This window comes from Carassius auratus, chromosome 25 (genome assembly GCF_003368295.1).
Source record: "Carassius auratus strain Wakin chromosome 25, ASM336829v1, whole genome shotgun sequence".
Classification (NCBI taxonomy): Eukaryota; Metazoa; Chordata; class Actinopteri; order Cypriniformes; family Cyprinidae; genus Carassius; species Carassius auratus.
This window is the reverse complement of record NC_039267.1, coordinates 8079447-8099446: the sequence shown is the minus strand read 5'-3', so window position 1 is coordinate 8099446 and position 20000 is coordinate 8079447. Positions and strand designations below refer to the sequence as shown.

At 36.0% G+C, this 20000-nt stretch overlaps 1 protein-coding gene and 2 pseudogenes across 1 annotated transcript; 2 read left to right on the top strand and 1 right to left on the bottom strand.

Moving 5' to 3' along the window:
* Positions 1-2223: 2223 nt before the first annotated feature.
* On the top strand, positions 2224-6630 carry LOC113043192 (WD repeat-containing protein 61-like). Its single transcript, XM_026202417.1, has 10 exons — positions 2224-2546; positions 2651-2678; positions 2812-2917; positions 3005-3177; positions 3407-3555; positions 4438-4531; positions 5668-5761; positions 5858-5950; positions 6029-6107; positions 6347-6630. Exons 1-10 carry the CDS (start codon positions 2535-2537, stop codon positions 6434-6436), a joined length of 918 nt encoding a protein of 305 aa, XP_026058202.1. The 5' UTR covers positions 2224-2534; the 3' UTR covers positions 6437-6630.
* A 260-nt stretch (positions 6631-6890) lies between these two features.
* On the bottom strand, positions 6891-13151 carry LOC113043191 (solute carrier family 25 member 44-like; annotated as a pseudogene).
* A 1092-nt stretch (positions 13152-14243) lies between these two features.
* Positions 14244-20000, top strand: part of LOC113042823 (iron-responsive element-binding protein 2-like) — a 9216-nt pseudogene continuing 3459 nt past the window's right edge.

Sequence of the window (20000 nt, the reverse complement as noted above, 5' to 3'; positions counted from 1 at the left end):
TCGTAAACAATCTTTCTAGCAACAAGACACGAACACTAATATCACAGTAGTATTAATACTGAAGAACACTGTAACAGTAACTGAGAAGTTGCATTTTTATGAAATATGACACATGGTTTCAGTAAGGTTTCAGTAAGGATGAGTGGATTGATACACAAACCCAAATTCATGAGAAACTGCAACTAGTTTACAAACTGCCGGTCGTGTATGAATTTGTACGATGGAAATTGTATTGAAATGTAAGATAAAAAAAAAGCATTGGGAAAAGATACTTTTAAAAGTAATACATTACAATATTGGATTACTCCATAAAAAAGTAACAAATAATCTACTTTTGCGTTACTTTTTTTGCCTGGGCTGGGCTTGCTTATTTGTTATTTGTCATAATTATATTTTTGGCAATCTTAAAGGCTTTTTCAGAGTTTTTTTTTTTTGTGTAAATTTAAAAGTAATGCATTACTTTACTAGTTATTTGGAAAAGTAATCTGATAACTTGTGTTACTTGTGATGTGTTGCCCCCAACACTGGTGATTTGTATGAAAACATATGATACAAATCCATGCGAGTTAACCATCATTTACGAATTGGCATGAAAACGTTGCATATACAGCTTCATGGATGACATAAATATCTGAATGCTGCAATCGACCAATCAGAATCCATAACAATTTTATGGTATACTAAAGGCACCTTTAACTACTGTGTATATGACTATGGTAATCCAGCAGTAACATGATATAGCACCATCTGATGCTATCACTGTACTGTATACAGTACTCTTTTGTAAGAGTCCGGGTCGTTCTTGTCATGCTGGAATGTGACTATATACAATCAGCTTCTTTTTGCTACCCATTTCTAAAAATCATGGGTTAGAGTAATTCTTGTCAAGTGCTGCTGTCTTGTTAAGAGCCATAAAATAGACCATATTTCATTCATCTAAACCATAAAGCAGCACATTCTTCGCCCCTCTCTCTCTCTCTCTCTCTCTGTATCTCGCTGGCGCTGTCAGATCTAGGTCAGTCGATGCTGAAATCCCTCTGCGAGGCACATTGCACCTCAAAGGGCATCAGCTGAGAAACTCTCACTGCTCAAGACATAAAAGGACTAAAATCCCTCATAGCATATGGACTCCCTTCTGTCCGACTCTCAAACACAGAAAGAGATTTGATTGGCCTTTTCTGTAATCAAATGAGAAATCTCATCTGACTGTGTTTAATTGTCTTCTGCTTTTCTATTCTGACTCACTTCAAGTGCCTCAAAAGTACTGTGGCAGAAAGAAATTATTTTTAAGTTGGCATAAAAATAGAACAAATATCCATTTTAAAATATATTATTTTAGAAAACTCATCACTGACAAGACAGTCATCACTGAATACAAAGCAATAAAAGAGGTCAGATTTATTAAATCAAACCGTGGCAATAAAACAAGCTAAAAAAAAATTGTATTATTATTATTAAGTTTTTTTATGTAAATTATTACAATTTATTTATTTATTTATTATTATGCTATTTATTTTAAATATTGATAGCATTACTTTATTACTATCAGTGCTAGCTGTTATTTGCATTTATGCTTTAACAATATTGTATTCTATTTAGATTTATTATTACTGGTAATATTATTTTATTACGCCTATTATTATTAATTATTTATTGTCCTTCCATCCATCCATTTATTTAATAAAGATGTATTAGTATTCTATTTTCATGTATTTGTTTTATTTGAAATATTTACTTAAAATGTATTATACATATTTATTTATAAATACATACTTATTATTGTATGATCATTTATGTGTTTTTTTGCTGGTACTGTTATTTCATTACTATCACTAGTACCTGTTATTTGTATGGATGCTTTGATAATATTGTTTGTTTGTTTATGTAATAAATGATAAATACATTTATTATATTATTACCACTCATTTTGCTTTTTTTTTTAAATACCGGTACTATTTGTATGAGTGTTTTGATTATTTATAATTTTTTTGTAACTTTATTAGAATTAGCGTTTATTTCGTTTTTATTAATGTATTAATAATGTATTATTTATTATATTTGAATGTATTTGTTTTTTATTTAAATTATTTTTTAATTGATTATACTTACCCTTTAATTTATTTATCATTAAATGTATTATTATCATTATTATTATCAAGGGCATGCTTTGATAATAATAACATGCGCTTTTTGAAAGCCAGTACAGGGAGGGCGGAGTCAAGCGGTTGTTCCCATGGTACTTTGCGCGCAGGTGTCATGGCGTCTCTCTAGGCAGCGTCAGTGCTGGTGTTTATTATTTTTAATAAAGCGCTTTGAATCTTTATCGTATGTGTGTAACATATCTAAAGGATTATCGGATTTTATTTAAAACCTCTACAGGACGCGTCGAAGCCTTACAAAGGCAATATATTTAGTCATAAACTAAGCTACGCTAGCAGTTTTGCATGAAGTGAGTTCATGAACTCACACACGCTCTTAAAAACATTTAAAAAAGAAGCTCGTTACCATTACTAACAGATTTTAATACGGAGACTATGAGCACACAGGTAATATGAACAAACCCTTTCATGTTTTCGGTCTTACTGTGTATATATAGTGATCAGAATAATGCTCGAGCGTGATATAAATATGTTCATTCTTCTGTTTTTAGTACAGTATACTATTCAAGCAGGAGCATGGTGAGTCCACCCCCACACACACACACACACACACACACACATGCTTAGTCACCTGTGATCACCTGAAATCTAGTGAGCTGTCTATCTAGGCTGCATATTTGGGCACAGTCAATGAATCTGTGTGTTTGTGCAGCTCATGAAGATGCCATCTGGACGGCAGCATGGGGTCGCAGCGAGAAGGACGGGTCAGAAACCATTGTTACCGGCTCTTTGGACGACCTGGTGAAAGTGTGGAAATGGTAAATCGATAAATGAAGTGCAATAAACAGTTATTGATTTAAAAAAGTGTGTCTGATCTTACGGCACTTGTTGTGATGAGCTCGCAGGTGGGATGAGAAGCTGGAGCTGCAGTGGACGCTGGAGGGTCACCAGCTGGGCGTGGTGTCGGTGGACATCAGTCAGAACGGAGCCATCGCCGCCTCCAGCTCTCTAGACGCTCACATTCGGCTCTGGGATCTGGAGACGGGCAAACAGATCAAGTCCATGGATGCAGGCCCTGGTGAGCTGCTCGCTTGTTTGTCTATTAATCAGTTGTTTGTTAGTGAGTCTAATCCAGGGTTATTATTATTCACTGAAATTAAAAGCAAAACCATATCACACTATTTCTAAATCAGAATCAGAAAGAGCTTTATTGCCAAGGAATTTGTTTTATGACATAAGCCTCCAGTACACACAGAAAAAACTAAATATAGTGAAATAACACTGAACTCTTTCTATACTGTTTGCAGTTGACGCCTGGACGGTCGCCTTTTCTCCCGACTCCAGATACATTGCCACCGGCAGCCATCTGGGGAAGGTCAACATCTTCGGTGTAGAAAGTGGGAAGAAGGAGCACTCGCTGGACACCAGAGGAAAATTCATTCTGAGTATCGCCTATGTAAGATCACACAAGAATCTCTGTCTATCTGGAAAAGTGGTACATAAGTATCTCAACAATCGTTTTTTATATATTCTTTTTTAAAGTTCTGTATAAACAGAAGTTTGGAGTTGGTAAGATTAAGATCAATGCTGCTCCTTGAACATTTCCGATTATTATCATTTTTGAAAATCATTGTTATTTGAGAATCATTAATATTTTTGTGCAAACTGTTTAAAAAAAACAGCATTTATTTTAAATATAAATCTTTTGTAACATTATAATTGTCTTTTATGGTCACTTTAGATCAGTTGAATGTATCCTTGCAGAATAAATATCATTCCTTTCAGACAAAAACATCTTACAAACTCCAGAAACTCTTTAGAGTGCATATCGCATTTTCATTTGGAAAATTGTTTTCTAAAAATATTAGTTTCTTTAGAATATGTTCTTGTTCATCCTGTAGAAGGGTTGAATTTGCCGTCTTGCTGAAATGCTAAATAACCAGTTTTATTAATAAATTAACCCCATTAATTAAATTGAAACATTTTTAAAAAGCTTATATTGAACCTAAATCTTTTAGTCGTGCTCAGTTCTAAAATATTTCACCAGGAACAAACCACTTTTTGAGTGTTATTGCTAATCCAAGTATGAAAAAAAATCATATGAATTTGTTAAAAATAGTGGGTAGCATGTAAATAAGTAGCAGTGTAACAGTCAGCTTCAGTGTTTTAAAAGAAACTGATTTCCCAAATGACAGTATAACAACACATTAGAATGAATATTTGAGAAAATGCAGATTTTCCATAAAATACAAAGTTTTCCAGGCCCTAATAATTGTCTCTCTCTCTCTCTCTCTCTCTCTCTCTCTCTCTCTCTCTCTCTCTCTCTCTCTCTCTCTAGAGTCCAGATGGAAAGTACTTAGCCAGCGGTGCTATAGATGGAATCATTAATATCTTTGATATTGCGACTGGGAAACTCCTGCATACGCTGGAAGGTGAAAATCATCTCCCACATGATTCAGGCCGCCTTTAGTTTCCTCTATTAAAATGCTCTGTAGACGTTAGTCTGCTAGATGCATTCAGGCTGATTATGGGTAATGTGAATGTGGTGGAAAAACCTGTTTGCGTCTCTGGCCGTCCCTCAAGGGTCGTAAACCAGAGTGACTCCACTTTTCCTCTGTCTTCCTGCGTCCCTCCATCGCTCACTCATCCCTTTCATTTGCTCCAGCAAGTACAGCTGGAAATAATGTTAAATGTTAGATGTAGTGCATTTTTTATTCTATTATACTGGCGGTCAAAAGGTTGGAATAATTATTATTTTTTAAATTTGTTTAAAATATTATTACACTTTAAAAGAACTGTTTTAGGTTTCAATATATTAAAAAAAAATATTTTTTCATGATTCTTTGATAAATAGAAAGTTCAAAATAATATTTATTTGAAATATAAATATTTTGGAACATTTTAAATCTTTTAAGTCTTTTTGTCACATTAAAATCTCATTTTTCCTTGCTAAATAACAATTTTGAATGGTATATGTATCGCAGCTTTCTATGGAAGCCCGTTTCCGCTACTGAATAAAAAAATTAAACAAAGTAATTGAGATTTCTCACAATTCTGACTTTTCTTCTCAGAATTGTAAGTTCCTTTCTTGCAATTCTGTCTTTATAACATGTGAGTTTTAAAACCAGAATTGCAAGACATAAACTCACAATTGCGAGTTTTAAAGTCAACGATTGCGAGTTATATTTCTTGAGCAGCAAACCAGCATACTTGCAGGATTTCTGAAAGATAATGTGACACAGAAAACTGGAGTAAGGATGCTGAAAACTCAGCTTTTCATCACAGGAATAAATTCCATTCTAAAATATATTACCTTAGAAAATTATATTACATTAAATTGAATTATTTTTCACTTTCACTGTATCTTTGATCAAATAAATGCAGCCCTGATAAGCGTAGGAGATTTTCTTTCAAAAACATAAAATCATAATTATTCCAAACTTACGACCAGTAATGTATATTGTAATGCTTTAATAATGTTTATGCTACACTATTTACATAGACATCTTAAAGGTACAGTAGCCAAATAGTGGGATTAATATAAAACATGCTGCTTTTTTCTTTTCAGGGCATGCGATGCCTATCAGGTCTCTGACTTTCTCTCCAGACTCTCAGCTGCTGGTAACTGCATCAGACGACGGATACATCAAGATTTATGACGTGTAAGTTGCAAAATTGCATGCATCTTTGCCTCCTAACACATTTGAATCTCACAGTCTGATTGTGTGTGTGTGTGTGTGTGTGTGTGTGTGTCACAGGCAGCACGCTAACCTGGCCGGCACTCTCAGTGGTCACGCATCCTGGGTGCTAAATGTGGCCTTCTCACCTGACAACACACACTTTGTGTCCAGGCAAGAGTTGATGCTCTTCAGATGAATGGAAATTTGAAATGTAGTCTGTGTTCTTAACCATTGTTTGTTTCTCCTTAGTTCGTCTGATAAGAGTGTAAAAGTGTGGGACACGACCAGCAGATCGTGCGTGAACACATTCTTTGATCATCAAGACCAGGTGAGAGAGGTTTCCACAGAAATATTGTTTTCAACATTGATGAGAAAAAAAAGCAAATATTAGAATGTTGCATTGAAGACTTGAGTAAGGATCCTGGAAATTCAGCTTTGCATCACAGGAATAAATTACATTTGACAATATATTACAATAGAGAAAGTTATTTTGAACAGCAATAATATTTAACAGTTTTACTGTATTTTTTAGGGCATGCTTATGTTCAAATGTGCGTGTATTTGCAGGTTTGGAGTGTGAAGTACAACCCCACAGGCTCGAGAATCGTGTCTGCGGGTGATGACAGAGCCATCCACATTTACGACTGTCCCATGTGAATCAGTCACAGCCTCTCAAGACCACAGCATGTGTGCAAATTATTTTATTGGCAACCTCAACATCTGTACGTGGCGATACAAATAAATGTTCTTTTTTTAGTTGTTGCCGTTTGTGTTGTTCTGGATTCACACATTCATTGACCAATGATGTTTGAATGGTATTTTTATTAAAGGATACATATTTTATTATGAAATGTATATTCATTACTGAGTTTAATTCCCTGTAAAATTTCCTGATCTTTCCAGCTTTTTCACAAAACTGATCGCCGTCTGCCCTCTACAGGACACTAAATGTTACTGTGCCAATTCAGAGTGCCTGGTTTGGTCTGTATTATAGCGATTGTGTAAAAAATTAATTATGATATACATAAAGATCAAAGGCAGATTTTGTTTGAATGTTGAACCCTTTGGAGAGCACATGAGCAGCACTAGATAAAATAAAAACCAAAAACAGTTTCATTTTCTTGTAGTATATTTAATTCACTCTCCAATGTGACACACATTTCTAGTTAGAAACAATCTTTTAGACAAAAATAACTATGGCAGTTATTTTTAAAATATGAAGCACATTTACAAAACATTTGAACTAAAAGCTTTGGCCCCAAAACACTGTTTGCTGACGGTTAAAGACAAGCCATGATACGAACACAAAATATGATTCTCAAATATCATTCAACACAACATGATTCTTTCTAACTTTTCTCACAAGGCTTTTCACGTCAAGTCTAACCCTGGTTAAAGGCCACTTTAAAAACTCATTTATATGTTTTTAAAAGATTTTAACAATTTCCCAATAACTACACTTGAACAGCATTTTTTTCAGCCTGAGCTGAGACCTGAGCTTAATATATAATTAGTACATTTGTATTGGCAAATGTACAAGTTTCCCAAGTCTTTCAAAAAGAATTGCCTTATTTTAATATGCACTGATATCTCCAGGAAATGCTAGTTACATGTTTAGTGGATTCTTGTCTCATTAAATATACATGAGCTTTAATACGCATGTGTAAAAGTCATAAAAATCTTAAACATTCTTCCAAGTGTTTGAGATCAACACTTAAAAATATGAAACTGGAATATTAAAATTAGACAATATTTGGGTTTCAGAAGACAGAGCACTAATCCAAACAATATTAATAACCTTGCTGCAAGGGTTAAAAATGATCCAGGGTTTCAAGTGTGAAAAGCCATACATGTCAATCTTCTTACCATGTAACCGATGTGATGATCTCACTTCCTGTCAGATGACGTGAAGAGCACTGCTTGAGATTGACAAGAGCGTGTCAAAGTCACCATTTCAAAATGACTGTCACTTCAAAATCTCATATTCCGGGCGAAAAGCATAAATAAGGCGTTTCATGACGTCTCACTACAAAATACAGGGTTGGACGCACTCAACGGAGTTCACAGAAACGGAGAGATTTTTATTGCCTCCAATTATTGCCTGGTCCTCATAAAAAGTGAAAATAATAAAAGGCTGAGGTATGTGCGTTTTCACCAGTGTCTGCTGTCCACCAGCTCGGGCCGCAGACTGAGTCTCTTTAGTGTCTCGTACCCGATGACGATCATGACCGACGTGGGCAGGGAGGAAATGATGCGTGCAGACAGACCCTTGGTGAGACCCCACACGCCCTCTTCAGCCAGGAGCTGCTTGAACGTCTCCATCACAGACGAACGACCTTCGACCTGCAAACACACACAGTGCATTGCTTTTCATTCTTCATTGTGCAGCTTTGCTTTTTTGAAATAGAAGTGCGGTTTATTGTAAGTATAGCAAAAAAGATCATAGTTATGAGCAGCGGCTGGAGAGGGTAATGTTTTCTCTTGGTTCTAAATAAATGCGACTTATAGTCCAGTGCGACTTATAGTCCAGTGCGACTTATAGTCCGAAAAATACTAAAGTAGTCTGCTAACTACATTAATACATCTATTAATCAAATCTGTAATTCTGTATTATTGATAAACTGCTACAATTTTTTTTCTCTTTTAATTAACATTTTAGTAATTTAATGTTTTTTAAATTTTTATGTCCATAATAGTTAATCTATTAGCTTTAGTTTATATGGTTTTAGTTATTTTAGTATTTCAAGTTAACCTACATATAAATTAGAAGAAATAAGTAGAAGAAATGAGAAACATTGGGAGTTATTTTAATGCATTTTTAATTTCAAATAATGTTTCAAGTATGGTGTAACTATAACAACAACCCTGATTTAAATCAATTTATTTGAAACCTTTTAAAATGACGTTAAATAAATAAAAATAAAGAATATTAGCATTTTGTATACTATTTTTCAGAGGTTTGGTGTAAGACTTTTTTCTGTGAAAGAAATTATAATTTTACTAAATATTTCTGTTTCAAATATGCAAATATGAATATTCAAATGAGTTATTTTGCACTTCCTATTCATCAAAAAAAAAAATCCTGAAATAAATGTTTTTCTGAGCAGCAAATCAACATATTAGGATGATTTCTCATCGACACCGGCGAAGAAAAAAAGATCATTCAACTTTGCCATCACAGGAATATTTTTACTACATTTAAAAACTACATTTTTAATTGCAAATACATTCAAAATATTACTGTTTTTACTGTAAAGCGGTATAGGAGAGCACAAAAAAACCATCCTACTGCCTCAAACTTTTAAACGATAGAGTTAACCACCAAGATGAATGACAGCAGGTTATGGGTGATTTTGCACCTGTACTCGGGCTCGGACCACGTCCATGGGGTTGGTGAGGGTGGAGGCTGTGGCTGCAGCCATCGGTCCCGCCACGGCCTGCAGGAGCAGGTGTGGACAGTCCACTGGAGCCAGTCTGGAGAGCCGCTCTGAAAAGACACAGAGAGAGAGAACTTTATTATCACTCTACATGTACAAAGAAACTCTGGTGGAGGTGCCTTCTTGATTCATTCAGATAGTAGTGTACCATGTACAAATCTGCACAAACATAAACACTTAAAGATATTACTATTATGCAATATAATCTACATTATACGCTATACACAATGCAATATACACAATATTCTATACAACACAGTACACAGATGTGTGCAAAAAATAAACGATTTATTTTGTTTTACATTAACATCACTGCAATTAAGCAGGAAGTACTGAGGTGGTGTACCGTATTTTTCGGACTATAAGTCGCACCTAAAAAAAGTCGCATCAATCCAAAAATACGTCATGATGAGGAAAAAAACATATATAAGTCTCCAGCCGCGAGAGGGTGCTCTATGTCTTCAGTGTAGATTACAGGAGCACTGAGCAGCATAGAGCGCCCTCTCGTGGCTGGAGACGGTAATGTTTTCTCTTGGTTCATTTCTCTCGGTTCATGTCAAATTAATTTTGATAAATAAGTCGCACCTGACTATAAGTCGCAGGACCAGCCAAACTATGAAAAAAAGTGTGACTTATAGTCCGGAAAATACGGTAGTTGGCATCTTGACCATTATATTTCAGATTTTACGCAATGAAGTACAGCACAAAGTGGTGACTAAAGGCAGTGTGTGGGGAAGTGATTGAGGTCTGAAGGTGAGCGACTGCCTTGTGGTAAAAACTGTGGAAACACATGAGCCCACAGGATTCATGTTACCAAGTTAAGAGCGTGTAGCTATCAAATAACATTTCAGTTCACCGAAACTTCGGCAAGCGAGAATATGTTGGAGAACTGAGATCAGTGGTTGATACCGTGATGTTTAATTAGTGCTCCTCCACAGACAGAGTAACTGGCAATATGAAACAATGTCTTAGTTGTCAAATTCTGTCAATTTTATCATGAAATTCAAACAACAAATGGCATTTTGGCACACTTGTGGCGTCACAGACCCATGGAGCATGAATCCGCCATTATAATTTATTGAAATTACATTTTATTTTTACCGCTTAAAGATAACATAGGTTGTCACATAACACTACATTTACCTCAGGAAAGCCATTCAATGTCCATAAACTCGACAGTCAGCTAGAAAAAAATTCATCAGGAGATGAACAATGTCCTAAATACATGCATTAGATATTACATTTTTAATATTAACTTGCAGTAATCATTATTTACTATATGTTTGATTAATGTCATAAAGATTTTATTATGTAGTATATATTTAATGAATTACCTTTCAAAGATACTTTCAAAATTAAACTAACTCAGAATTTAGTTGTATCTCGGCTAAATTTAGTCCTGACAAACCATACATCAACCGATTTAAGCTTATAGAAGTATAAATCTCAATTAAAGAAAAAAGACCCTTGTGATTGTCTTTGTGGTCCAGGGTCACATGTTTTCCTTACCTGCGTAAAAGTGATAAAGGGCCACCAGATGGCGCTGTTGGGGATGTAGGTGAGGAGGGACGCCACATATCCACGATAAAACCCCCGAAATCCATCGGCGTGAAAAATCTGCACCACAATGTCTCTGGTCTGGCCAAACGTCACCTTCCTGGGCTTGAGTTTGAAGCGTGTGAGCTGACAGCCCTGACCCTGCACCATCAGCTGCTGGGACACCACGTCGATGGGCACCGTGATGCTTTGGGCCACCAGCGAGGCTGCGCCGCCCGCCACCAGAGACTTGATCGTGTTATTGGACGAGTAGCAGGACACGTATTTCCTCACCAGCTCGTAGGTCGTGACGTAGGCCTGACCTGAGATCAGTGTGAACGTATTGACCATGAACCCTCGGTAAAGGCCACGTGTCCCCTCGGCCTTCAGGATCTTCCAGAAGGCGTCGAAGGTGCCGTTATAGAGCGACTTCCCCTTCTGGACCTGCAGTCTGGTGCGGATCAGGGTGAAGGGGTAGACAGCGGCCCGTGTGGTCATGGTCATGAAGACGCCCAGAGAGTAGAACTTCCTCTTGTCCAGATCCTCCCATTCGATGATCTGAATGTTGCGCTTCATTGTGGCCAACGAGCTCACACACAAAATCACGCGCGCACACACTCACTCCGCTCCCGCTCGACCTGAAATGACAAAATCACAAGAGTTCAGATCTGAAGGTACAGAGTTCAAAGGTCACGTGGACTGTGGGGTTATGTCAGAATCATATGCTCTGCAGAGATAATTTCTTGACTTGTGTAAACAAAAAAGCAGATACTGAACATCTGAAATAAGCAAATGTTTACATCCCAGCTAAATCTTTTGTTATATAAAGGTTTGTTTTATGAATGAACCTTTCAAATGCAGTTTATGTATAGATTGTACTGTTTTACACTTGATTGATTTTCAATCTTAAACATTAAACAGTACACTTTAACGGGATAAAAATATATTTATAAGTTAACTGTGGAGCAGTCTGAGCACAAAACTTTTTTTTATTCAAATAAAAATAAAACAACATCTATCATAGAAACATAATGAATAAAAATAATTTAATTTTATAATGTTAATCTAAAAGTAATGTAAATCTCAGGATTATACCTGTCAAAATAATAATAATAATAATAATAATAATAATAATATTAATAAATGTTTGTTTTTAAATTATATCTTTATTGTTCCAAAGTAAACATTCAGTCATATTTATAGCATCACATTTGGAAAGAATGAACCAGAAAAATAGCGCTTGGCAAAACTGAATTAGATTACAAATTAAATACCATCAACAATAATAAAAATAAAATAAAACACATTTTTATTCACAAAATTAATGTAGTGCTTAATGTTTCTAAAATCTTTTTATATTAATTTCTAAATCACTAGAATGCCACACTTTGCACTAAATTATAATTCTCGAAAAAAAATAAAACAACATTTTTAAATGTTCTCTGTTGTTTTAATGTAAACATTATTATATTCATAGCATCATATTTAGAATCAACCAGAAAAATAGTGCTTGCCATTTCAAAATGAAAAACATTTAATTACTAAAAAAATATGTAATACTTTCATATTATTCTATAAATTACTAAAATACCATGTGGTTAAACCTGTCAGAATTAAAGTTTTTAATAAATATTTATTTTTAAATTACACCTCTGTTGTGCCAAAGTAACCATTAAAGAGGAGACAACTATTATAATGTTAATATTATTATATAAAAAGCATCATATTTCGAATTAACATTTAAAACAATGTTTATAACTACTGGGATTTTGTCAATGGAAAAATTGCATTACAGTAGAAATTTGAAAGAAAAATAAAATAAAATAAAAATGTATTCCTAAGAAAATTTAAAAGAAAAAAATATCTTTATGTTACTGAATTTTTAGAGACGACACTACCTTGATGCAGCTCTTTTCTTCATATTTGACATGCATGACCATAAATAGTCAATGACAGATGTAACACACTCTCTCTTCTGTCCTCCATCAGTTATTTGGCTCTGACAGAGCTGAATGTTTATCAGAGTCATTGTGACCTTTTCATGGTGAAACTTCATGGTATCTACTGCACATGCGCATTACACAAGACAACATAGTACAAGACAGCCCCTGAAACAAAAAGCAGCTTCTGTTGTGTCCTCCTCTCACGCATCTGAAGCACAGGACGCTTCATTTGACCTCTCAGACTCACACTAACTCACCCGGTTAGCTCGCCATATCTGCTGTTTCTCCATCCAGCGGGCCTCAAGCGGAGCAGCGCGGTCCTGTCACGAGAGAAGCCCGCTATTGTGCCTCAAAAAAGCGCATTCTGCCTGATCGATTCGCGGCCTGCAGCTCCTGATTAAAAAGTTATGCCGATCATGCCTCCTCCACACTTCCGGCGCATGCTCAAACGTCACTGCTGCCTGTTGATTGGTCAGTGACGCAGGAGGAGCTGTTTGATGATTGGTCGATGATGTGTGCCGTACAAGTTTTTATTTATATATTGTATAATGTAACTATATCTATACATGAACAAAATCAAGAGAAAGTTGCATTTTTTTATTATTACAATGAACAACGTGCACAATTATGATCCAGCACATTTATTATTATTATTATTATTATTATTATTATTATTATTATATTATTATTATTATTATTGTTGTTGTTGTTATTTTGTAATATTCTATTGTCTGTTTTATATGTAATAAATACAGCAAAGTTAAATATTCTATACAAAGTTTAACAATACAATCTAATATTACTTTAAATGTAATATAACACCATTATAGAATATTATGCAAAATATTATATTATATATTTATAACTATACACACACACACACACACAATAAGGTACACTTTACAAATAAAAAGTGTTGCAGCATTAATGCTTAAAATAATTTATGAAATGTACATATTGCTGTGAACTTATTTAATTTTTACATGCATATAAACACGAACAACAAGCAAAATAGTTCATTTTGTTGCAACAGTTTACAACAAGTTTACATTGTTTTAACAATAAAATAAAATCAATTAAAATAAAATTGTTAAACAAAAAGGGTGTTAATAAAACAACTAATTTAGAAAAATCGTACATACAAAACTCTAAAAGAATATTGCTTGAAATAATTTCTGAAACGAAATATACTAAATGGTTTGTATTTAAAGTTCTGTATGAATATTAATGTTTACACACAAGAACACACACTTTTGTATGAGAAATGAAATGAAATGTGATGTCTTCCGACATTTACACTCGAAAATACTGTCGATATAACGTATTAAACTTTATAAATAGGATAATTTTGAAAAATAGATCATTTCTATATCCACTTTCATATCCATTATATTAAGATTTGTTGATAAACCAAAAAAGTGAAGAAAAATATATAGTTTAGGAGATACTGTTTGTTGATTGGACGACGCTCTGCGAGATCCTGAATTCTGATTGGAGAGTCCTCCAGGGAGGTACTGTTCGCTGATTGGCTAGTTCTCGTGTGTCAAGCTAGTGGAGTCGTGTTAATATTAGGAGTCATCATGGCGCTCGCTTCCTCTCAGTACGGTAAGGGCTCTTTTACTGACGAAAATAACAACATTAATCTTATTTAAGCTATGATAGAGGTGTATATAACCGGTTATATGCGAAGTCACAATCGTGTGTTAAAACAGCCCTTAACTAATCACGTTTAGAAGGAAGAAAGAGGCGGTTTTGTCGTTAGCATTGCGGCTAGCAGCGAGAGAGCGTAACATCCAGATCGCGTGCTAACATGCAGCTGAAGCGACCACAAACTGATGTGTATCCAAACCTAGTGAAATGCTCACCTTTACAGCAACTCTTTTATTCGTATAGGAAGCCAAACAAATTGTCTAGGCTGGCAGCTCATTTAGCATTGAGACAGCCCGTTATGTAACGTACAATGCTCGATTATTATGCATTGTTTAAAATAATACATATGTAATTTACCATGATGGTACTGTCATGCTTTCATTCACCATGGCTTCCCCTTGCTTGTGTTCTTACTTTCCTTTAACGTTGTTATGTAAATACTAATGTATATGAATATGGTAATCAACTTTTTTAAAAAATATGAGTAATGTTATATATTTGATTTGAAGTAGTATTACTGTTGTTTATTATCACTATACTATGATAAGAGCAAAGTATTGCTTTTCTCTGTATTTAGCTGTTTATTGTTTTCTTCATGTATTATACAACAAATAATATATTATTATGTTTTATCTTAATATGACGTTTTTCTGATTGCTGTAAAACTCTCATAAATGGCCCAAAAAGGCTTAAAAGTCCCCAAAACTGTAAAAACCTACATTGTGGGAAACATTGAGAGGGAGTTTTCCTCAAAAATGTAATTAAGGTCTACAATGCCTAAAGGTTTCTTTTTAGAAGTAAATAGTGTATAATTATAATTAACTGTGTTTATGTCAGTGGACTGATCCTGCTGTAATCTGATTGTCTGTTAAGCGAGAGTGTAATTTACTTTTCCCACCCAGTGTCTCTATCTTCCGTGTCATAAATCTAGATCAGGGATTTGTGGTGTTCATTGGGGGCGATGCAGGATTGTGTTCTTTACTGCAGTTTCTGTTTAATCTGAACTCATCTAACCTAATCTAACGCATGCAGCAGCAGCAGACACAGGCTGTGAGTGATAAGCATGTGTCTGTGCATGTTCATCCACCACACATGCAGTCACACGGTGTCAATACACTGCTCTGCAGCAGCACTAGTGAGTTATATCATGCCCAGGAATGAGAATTTGGATCTGTTTTTTTTTTTGATGAACTGTCAAATTTTCTGCATGGATAGTTTAAACTCTTGTTTCTTTTTAGTCAGAATTTCTTGAGACAGCATGCAGATATGACTGCAGCCAGTGCTAGTGTTGCTTTAACACAGCCTTTTTATCTAGTGTGTAGGGCTTTAGTCTGTGAAAGACTGTTTGATCAAACTGATTCGATCTTCTTTGAATGCAATGCTATGAGAGCCCACCAAATGAATGAGTATTTATTACATCCATGTTGACATTATTAAAATAACATCTATTTCCAACAACTCAAAAAATGTACATTTATTACTTCTTATATAGGCTACTGTTTTTACTGTCCACTTTCGCTCAATGTGTCCTACAGTTTTTGTCCTACAGCAACATTTTTGGTGCATTCCTAAATTAAATGTTGTTATTTAATGCTTGTGTATCTGCGCTGGCTGTGAGTTGGCCTTGTATCTAAGCTCTTTGTAGTCAGTCCCACAGATGTAATCTTGTGCCTTCTAAAAGGGGTGTTAGGAGGGAAGAGGTGAAGGCCTGCAAACAGAGGCATTGAAAAGAAGATACTCTCTCTTGAGCTATATGGGCCTTGCAGGTGTTGATCTGCTTGAGTTTGGGCCAATTTTGATTCCGTTTGGTTGCAGGTGCACATTACATGTTTTGGTCACAGCCCAAACTTGAACCCAGATCAGAATAATGAGTTTTAAACGCACAAGCCATTCTTTTCCTGTTAGTTACACAAACAACATTCATTTATCAGGCCCAAAATTCTCAATTAAGTCTTTTATTCTGTACAGAACATCCATTCGGCCATCTGATCGACACTCTGCAGAGCGAACAATATGAAGAGCGGCGCTATTTCAACCCCCAGAAGCTGAGAGATGACCGATACGGTGAGTTGCTCAATGCTTTAATGGAATTCAATCATGCACAGATGCAAGTGACATCACTTAAACTCAATTAAACTCGATGGATTTCAGATGCAAAAATAAAGAGATGTAAAATAAAGTCCTGCAAAATTAATATCCGGCTCTTTCTCTTGTAGAGAAACTGCCGTTCTGTATGCGGGTTCTCCTGGAGTCCGCCATCCGGAAGTGTGACGGGTTCTACATTAAGACGGACGATGTCTCCAGTATTTTGGATTGGCAGACGCAGCAGAACCAGGCCGAGGTTGTGTTCTCGCCCGCCAGGGTTCTGCTACAGGATTTTACGTGAGTAATTGATTCAGGCTGCATGCTTTGGGGGAAAAAAAGGAATTGTAATTGCAAAGGTGATTTTCAGGGTGTACTCACACTAGGCGTCCCCCCAAAGCTTGGTTTGTTTAGCCGTCCCTGGCTCGGTTGGAAGAGGTGGGCCAGAGCGTGTTCAGTTGGGCTCGGGCATGGCACGCATTGAGTGTGAGTGCTAACTGGCTGGAGTGCAGAACTTGTGATATGTGCAGCATGGTTGCCTGAACATTTCTGATTGGAAAAAGCGATAGATCTACAATATATTGGAGGGTCGTGAGTTACTGCGTCCCATAGACCCAAAATATTAATAAACCACTAAGTTAAGAAAACGATGCACTCCATTGTGCTGTGCGAGAGCGGCTTCTCTGCTGCCTTAATGTGCTATCGGAAACTTTTCAAACGTTTCCCACGGATGAAGTCGTGTTCAAAGTTTATGGTCAACCCAACTCAGAAATTGGAGTATCAAAATAATCTCTTGAGTAGTAAATACGACTTCAGAGGCCGTTTATGTAATTTATGCCATGACATGATTAGAACTAAATGCAGCATTTACTCACATTTCACTTCTAGTTATATATTCTATATATAATCATGTATGTGACGAATAAAAAAATCTTGAATAAAGCGTGCTCCAGTCCAGAACCTAAAGTGCAATGTGACAGCAGGGGAGTGGGGGAGTGGAGAGGGGGGATAATTGTGCTCTGGCTCGGTTCAAGGTAACCGTGTCTAGTGTGAGTACACCCTAAAATGTGATGATAAAAAAATGTCCAGGTTTGCTGTGCTTGTTTGTGTCAAAAATTTGCTTTTATATATCAAATATTGTTAGTTACTATTAATGTTACTAAATAAAAATTCCTTATTTTAAAAAAATTAAAAAAATTACTATTGTAATGTTTGACTGTAAAATAAAAAATCTAATATTTAAAGACAAATATAATTTGTGTTAAATTAAAAATGACAATACTAATATTTATGGCTGTCTTTATTTCTTCATTTAAAAGGATAACATCTTAATTTTCAAGCAAACACACTTCTGTTTTGACCGAGGGAAGCCTTTAAAGCTTCTAATTTGTTGATAAGCATCTCTTGTTTCTTGTCGAGTATGGGAAGGTGGCTTAGATCGCAATAAATCATATCACAGTGTTTTATTTAGATGAACAGTCCTTTCTTCAATCACACACTAACTGTTCCTGATACATCCTGATAGCCCATTTGTGTTCACAGGGGAATTCCTGCTATGGTGGATCTGGCTGCCATGAGAGATGCTTTAGCTAAACAGGGGGTCGATCCGAACCTGGTGAACCCCAAGATGCCCCACAGACCTCATCGTAGATCATTCTCTGCAGATCGACTACAGCAAATGGTGAGAGTGAACGCAAAGGCTAAAGGACGGATTAAGGCAGTATTTATGTTTTAAAACCTGATAATTACAACATTAACATAAACAATGATTATGTCTAGAACTCCTAACGTACACAGTAATTAGGGCGATAATGTATTGTGCTACTGTTTTTGTGAAAACATTCCCTTTTTATGAGCTTATCCAGTCACGATGCAACATGTTGTTACATGCATTTGCCTCATTTCTTAGTGCCATCCAGAACCCTCCAGCCCCCACAGACGAGAGTCACGCTGCTGCTGTCAGATCTCCTGCAGGCCGACCATCTCCAAGAGGGAGCAGCAGCAGCGGCGGTCACTGTGCAGGTCAGCGACCGGGTCACCGGGGCGGCTGCAGTAAAGCCTCCTGCTCCGACGCTCCCAGTGGCAGAAGCGCAGCAGTACAAATAGAAAACACACCCCTCCTGTGCCCCTTCCACCTGCAGCCCGTGTCCGAGTACGTCTCCCCTCACACACACACACATTAACTCATGAATCTGTCTGCATTCTCTTGATGCCCTGATGTCTGTCTGACCCACACAGGCCTGAAACTATGATCAGAAACCAAGAGATGGAGCTAATCCGAAACAAAGAGAGGCTACAGTTCTTTAAGGTGAGTTTTCAGAGCTTTCTGTGATTTATATTTACACGAAAACAACATAAAATGCATTTTATATCACACTGTGGTTATGAAAAGTGAAATAAGGGAAGATATATCTGGAAGTTAATTTAACTGGTTCGTGAAAATGATTTCCTTGCCTACTAGGTTACATTAGCAAAAAATTGGTGGATATAATTTTTCATTATGAAAAAGATATAGGTTATTCTTTAAAGTAACATTTACAGTCATGCGCAATAAAACCAGGACCATCTGTTACGGAAATGAAAATTCACAACCGAGGATCAGTAATTTATTTTCTGAAAGAAATAATACTTTTATTCTTATACATATACTTACAAAAGATTTGTATCAAATTTGTTTTTTTACTTTCCATTTATCGAAGAAGCCTGAAAATAAATTGAACCGTTTCCACAAAAATATTAAGCAGCACAACTATTTTTTTTCACATTGATTATCAGAAATATTTCTTGGGCAGCATATTAGAATGATTTCTGACGACACTGAAGACTGAAGTAATAATGCTGAAAATTCAGCTTGACATCACAGATATAAATTACATTTTAAAATATATGCAAATTGAAAGTGGTTATTTTAAACTGATAATATTTTACAAATAAAAAAATCTTACAGACAACAAACTTTTAATTTTATATTAATGCTTGTTTCTCACTATTTTCTTTCCAGTGGTGTTCAAAAGCCTTTAAAAACATCAACGTAGTTCCGCCAGACATCAACACGGTGCATCAGGTGAATCTAGAGTACCTGTGTCAGGTGGTACAGGAAGGGGAGGGGTTTATTTATCCTGACAGTGTGGTGGGAACGGACTCCCACACCACCATGATCAACGGCCTTGGGATCCTAGGCTGGGGTAAGCATGCTGTTAGTTATTGTGTTATATTTGAACACTATTCTGTCTTGTTTATCTCACTTTGTCTCTCTTTCAGGAGTTGGAGGCATTGAATCAGAGGCGGTCATGTTAGGTCAGCCAGTGTCTTTGACTCTGCCGCAGGTCGTCGGCGGCTGTAAACTCGTGGGGACCATCAATCCCTTTGCCACATCCATTGTATATCGTACTGGGCATTACTAAGGTACAGCGAGGTCCTTGTTTCCTTAATGTATAAAATCATCAGTGAATTTGCAATCTCTAGAAATGACATTTGACTGATCTGATCTTTGTGTCTCAGCATCCTCGCGTCAGGCAGGCATCGGCGGGAGGTTTGTGGAGTTCTTTGGCCTGGTGTACAGCAGCTCTCGGC